Source organism: Odontomachus brunneus, unplaced genomic scaffold, assembly GCF_010583005.1.
Source record: "Odontomachus brunneus isolate Ranch 3 - 2012 unplaced genomic scaffold, Obru_v1 Obru_scaffold_053, whole genome shotgun sequence".
NCBI lineage: Eukaryota > Metazoa > Arthropoda > Insecta > Hymenoptera > Formicidae > Odontomachus > Odontomachus brunneus.
Window position 1 is genome coordinate 1,969,611 of NW_022639503.1, and position 4,298 is coordinate 1,973,908.

General features: G+C 43.5%; 1 protein-coding gene across 1 annotated transcript in view; it reads right to left on the minus strand.

The window, feature by feature from the left end:
• The window catches only part of LOC116845592 (homeobox protein prophet of Pit-1-like), a 12,809-nt gene extending 10,371 nt beyond the window's left edge, over nucleotides 1-2,438 (minus strand). The window contains exon 1 of the mRNA XM_032818442.1: nucleotides 1,371-2,438. Coding sequence (XP_032674333.1) covers nucleotides 1,371-1,448 — 78 coding nt within the window. The 5' untranslated portion in view covers nucleotides 1,449-2,438. The remainder of the gene's footprint in view (nucleotides 1-1,370) is intronic.
• Nucleotides 2,439-4,298: the final 1,860 nt, after the last annotated feature.

A 4,298-nucleotide genomic window follows, 5' to 3' on the forward strand; every position in this document is an offset into this window, starting at 1 on the left:
ATATATATATATATATATATATATATATATATATATATATATATATATATGTATATATAAATCTTTGATCTTTCATGATATTATGTGAAGATCGTATACAGTTACCTTTTGTAATTTAACAACGCAAACTCGTAATTTTCTACGATAAACACGATGATAATTCACTACGTCAATTAAAAAACAGCAAAAGAAATCATAAACTGCAATTGGATTTCAACGGAATATTTAGCATCGGACAGAATACAATTTAGCGTATTCTCGCGACCACTACACACACATTTAGTACCGGATATTACTCAGGTAAACAACAATTAAAAGCGATTATTAGCTAGAAGCTAGAAGTGGAAAAAATCATAAATTGCAATTACTCGGACAAACGACAATTGAAGACTATTGCTTTAATTAGGAAATAAAAGTAAAAATAATTATAAATTGCTGTTAAATCTCAAATTCAGATTTGTCGTGTGATCATTGCACAGTTTGTATATAACGCGATCAAGTATCACTTAGGTAAACAACAATTAAAAACGATTATCATCTAGGAAACAGAAGTGGAGAAAGTCATCAATCGCAATGTGATGTTCAGTTCGTCGGTTGGAACTCAATTTAGTATTTCTTCGCGATTGTTACGATTTGCATCTAACGCCCGGGTGTGTTGCTCGGCTTTGAGCAACAATAAAAAACGACTGCCCACCGTTAAATATTATTCTCTCTGCATTATCATAATGATACATCAAACATGCATCTTATTTTTGACGATACAGATGTTTGTTTGCGCACGTCGTTACCCGCCATGCGTTGCATTTCGTACGACCGCAAGTCACCAGAATCGCCAACGCGCTTTTCCACGTGTGCTTCGTCCAGATTTTATCGCGCGAGCTTCCACCGCGAATACGTGCACTCGAGTACTCGCGCGACTCGAGTATTCGAATATTGTGTAGCAAAACTTTTATCAATAAAACCGACGAAAAACATCGTTCTTCAGTTCCTGAGGAACAGCCCGACTGCAGATTTACTGCTCTTGATCAGTACTTGATACTCTGCTCTTGATCATGTTGGTTCCAACCAGTTATCTGGTTTGTACAAGGTGTTATCAGTCCTGATAAGTCGTGACGCGGCGCAACAATCAGGACTTTGTTAATAATAAAGATCACTTAATAATTAGAATTTTGTCAATAATCAGGACCCAACGATATCACCTCAGACAGATCAGATAACTGATTGGGATCAATCTGACCAGCAACATGGAGTAAATTTCTAGTCGGTAGTTGATCGCGCGAGGGACCAAGACGGCGCGGCCGATCCACACCCGGGCGTCGCTCACAACTCTAAGAGAAACGTGTACAGAATTAAGAGGAACGTACACTGACCTGACGACGACGACCGAACATGTACTCGGTGAGCAGGTCGGCCTGGGGCCCGAGAGGCGACAAGTACGGGCCCGCCATGGGGAGAGAGCGGCCGCGGCGGTCGGTCCCCGCGGCGCTACCTTCACCGGTCTCGTGCGCGGGGTTGCGCGTAGAGGACGAAGAGGACGACACGCGACTCTCCTCGGCGACTCCACTGGCGACTCCAGCGGAGATCCTCACTGTCGCAGGACGGGATGCTCGTTCAGCGCGAACATGGCGAGAGCACTGCCGCAAGTTGTCGTTCCGTTTCGGCGAAGGGTGAGAGCACAGCGAAGAGTAAACGGCGAGGAAGAGAGAGAGAGAGAGAGAGAGAGAGGGGAGGGGGAGAAAAAGAGAGAAGAGACGAGCAACCCCCTCGTTCGAGAGTCTCGAGCTCGCGCATCAGGGGTGGCTGGTTTACGCGGCGCCATTGGCCGCGTCGCCACCGGGGGCGGTTCCGCTGCGTTAAGAATCGCGCACACCCCTCCTCGACGGTGCAGCTATGTTGAAAATCCGCTAAATCGCGGTCTGCAACCCTCTCCTCTTCTCCCTTTGCTCGCTCTCCTCTGTCCTCTTCAGCGTCCCCCGCCACCTCGTCGCGACGTCCCCGGCCACCCTCCTTCCTCTTGCCGCCCTCGCTTTTGCTCTTTCTTCGTCATTCTTCGCCCGCGTTCCGTTCGCGCTTTATCCGTTTTCTCTCCCCGTCGGTCCTCTTCCTCCTCTCCATGTGTGTGTGTGTTTTTTTAACTTTCTTCTTCTTTTTCCATGCCTTTTTCTTTTCTCCTTATTCTTCTTCTTCTTCTTCGTCGCTCTTCTCCGCTCTTCGTCTTTCTGACGCGGAAATAAGCTCGATCACTTGGTGAAGGTAGTTTTCTTCGACTTCCGGGGCGAAACCTCGAAAACGGTATCGGGGACGCTATCGGGACGCAGGTGGTGGCATCGATCATCGATAGGCTTTAAACATGACGTAAGTGCATATACATGTACACCGGGTGTAGCAAAAGTCGCGCGCTTTCTCCCGAATACATGCTTCGTCATCGATTTCGGGACGGTTTTAATTCTTTGAGGCGGGTGGTTTGACGTTGATTAAAATTTACATATTGTAGTCTTCCAGAACTGTCCGCGCCGCAATATTACAAATTTGTATGAGATTCATCGGGGGAGAAATTTTCGTTATTTACCCGCGCGTTTCAAAGAACTTCAATTTTAATCCGCTTGGACAACCAAATTTTCACACAGAAATGCACATACACAGTCGCTTGTTAATTAAAACAGAAATAATAATTTGGAATGGAAATTATTGACATCTCTTTTTTACTTCAGTTAACAACACTTGTGGTACCAAAGACGCGCGACTTTTTGGCTTACCGTGTATACACACGTACGCAAGTAGTCGCGCACATTCGCGTCAGAATTCGCGCAAACGAGCTCTGTGTTTACACCGCTCGATTCTCCTGAGAAAATTTCGTCGGAAAATGTCTTCAAAACCCAAAACGTTAACTTTACAAATCGTTGTAATTTATCTTGCCTGCTTGCACTGTTACTTCTTACTGGTTAACTGCTACTATATATTTCTTATTGCTCTCTTATTTAAAAAAAAATAAAAAGGCAGCGCGTTATCTCGCAAAGAGAGAAAGACAATTGCGCAATAAAGAGTTAAAATAAATTTGCATATTCCTCCTGCATTCCGAGAGAGAGAGACATGACGATGGTAATTATATAGATGGTAATCGTACGAGTTTTGTGTGTGAAAAGAATTATAATGTATATTAAGAATTATAATGTATATAATTTAATAAATTATTGTGTGCAATTATTGCAACTAAAGGCTCAGTTGTAAAAACTAGAGTTTATTAAACTATATACATTATAATTCTACACACAAAACTCGTACAGTTGTCACCTATATAGTCGACATTACCATGTTTTCCACTGGGTGTGCTTTTGTCGTGTCGTATGCGCATAAAATAATCGACGACGCAATCGACAGTGAAGGAGTATCCGAAGGAGTTGCCGCGGTCGTGCCAGAACGACGGATAAATATGCAATCATTTGATTGATGCAAGCTCGTACATATTTAATACATTGTGATACGCGTCTCCGGGGGACGCGCTATTTACATTTCCCTCCGGCTCACGTTCCTTTGATATTTAACGCATTGACTGCAAACACGGAGACACTGCAGACTCTTGCTTTTGCTTTCGTTCTTTTTTTTTCTTTCAACAAGCAGATGATGCAATCGGAATATCTGTCCTAATTATCGGATCGATATATTTCCAATATGTTATTGTGTAAGGCAGAGCACCTTTGTCGAGCGTTTGGTTCAGAACTTAAAAATGTTCACTTCAAACTTGATCCCGTTAAAAATATTACGAGACTTCAAACTCGACCCCGTCAAAAGTGTAATGCGCGATTTCGACTTCGAAATAAAGACGATTACAAGATTACATCTCGTCAAGAGTTTGCTCGACAGTACTTAAGTGAAGGATAGAAACCGATTGTTATTATTTAAGAGAAATTTCGCGGCACCACGATCGAAACAAAAGCATTCGCGCTGGTAAAATAGCATTTGACCTCTCACGACAGTTCATCGTGATCTTCGAACTTACGTTTACTCGTTCGTGATTGATCCGTTCGTGGTTGATCTCTCGCGAACTCATGAGCGAAGAGAGAACAGCTCGCATTGGGCTTCGCATGATTGGATCCGCAGAAATTCATCGCAATTTTCGATTCGATCGCTCTCGCGCGAGAGTTGATTAAAACATTTTAATACGTCTGTCGGTTTCTATAGACGGCGCGTATTAATACGGTTATTGAATTCCGCCTCTCTGTCTCGCGTGTACTGTCTCTGTTCAGGAAGAGCAAAAGTGAGATAGACAGACAGACAGAGAGATAGAGAAAGAGCGAGGG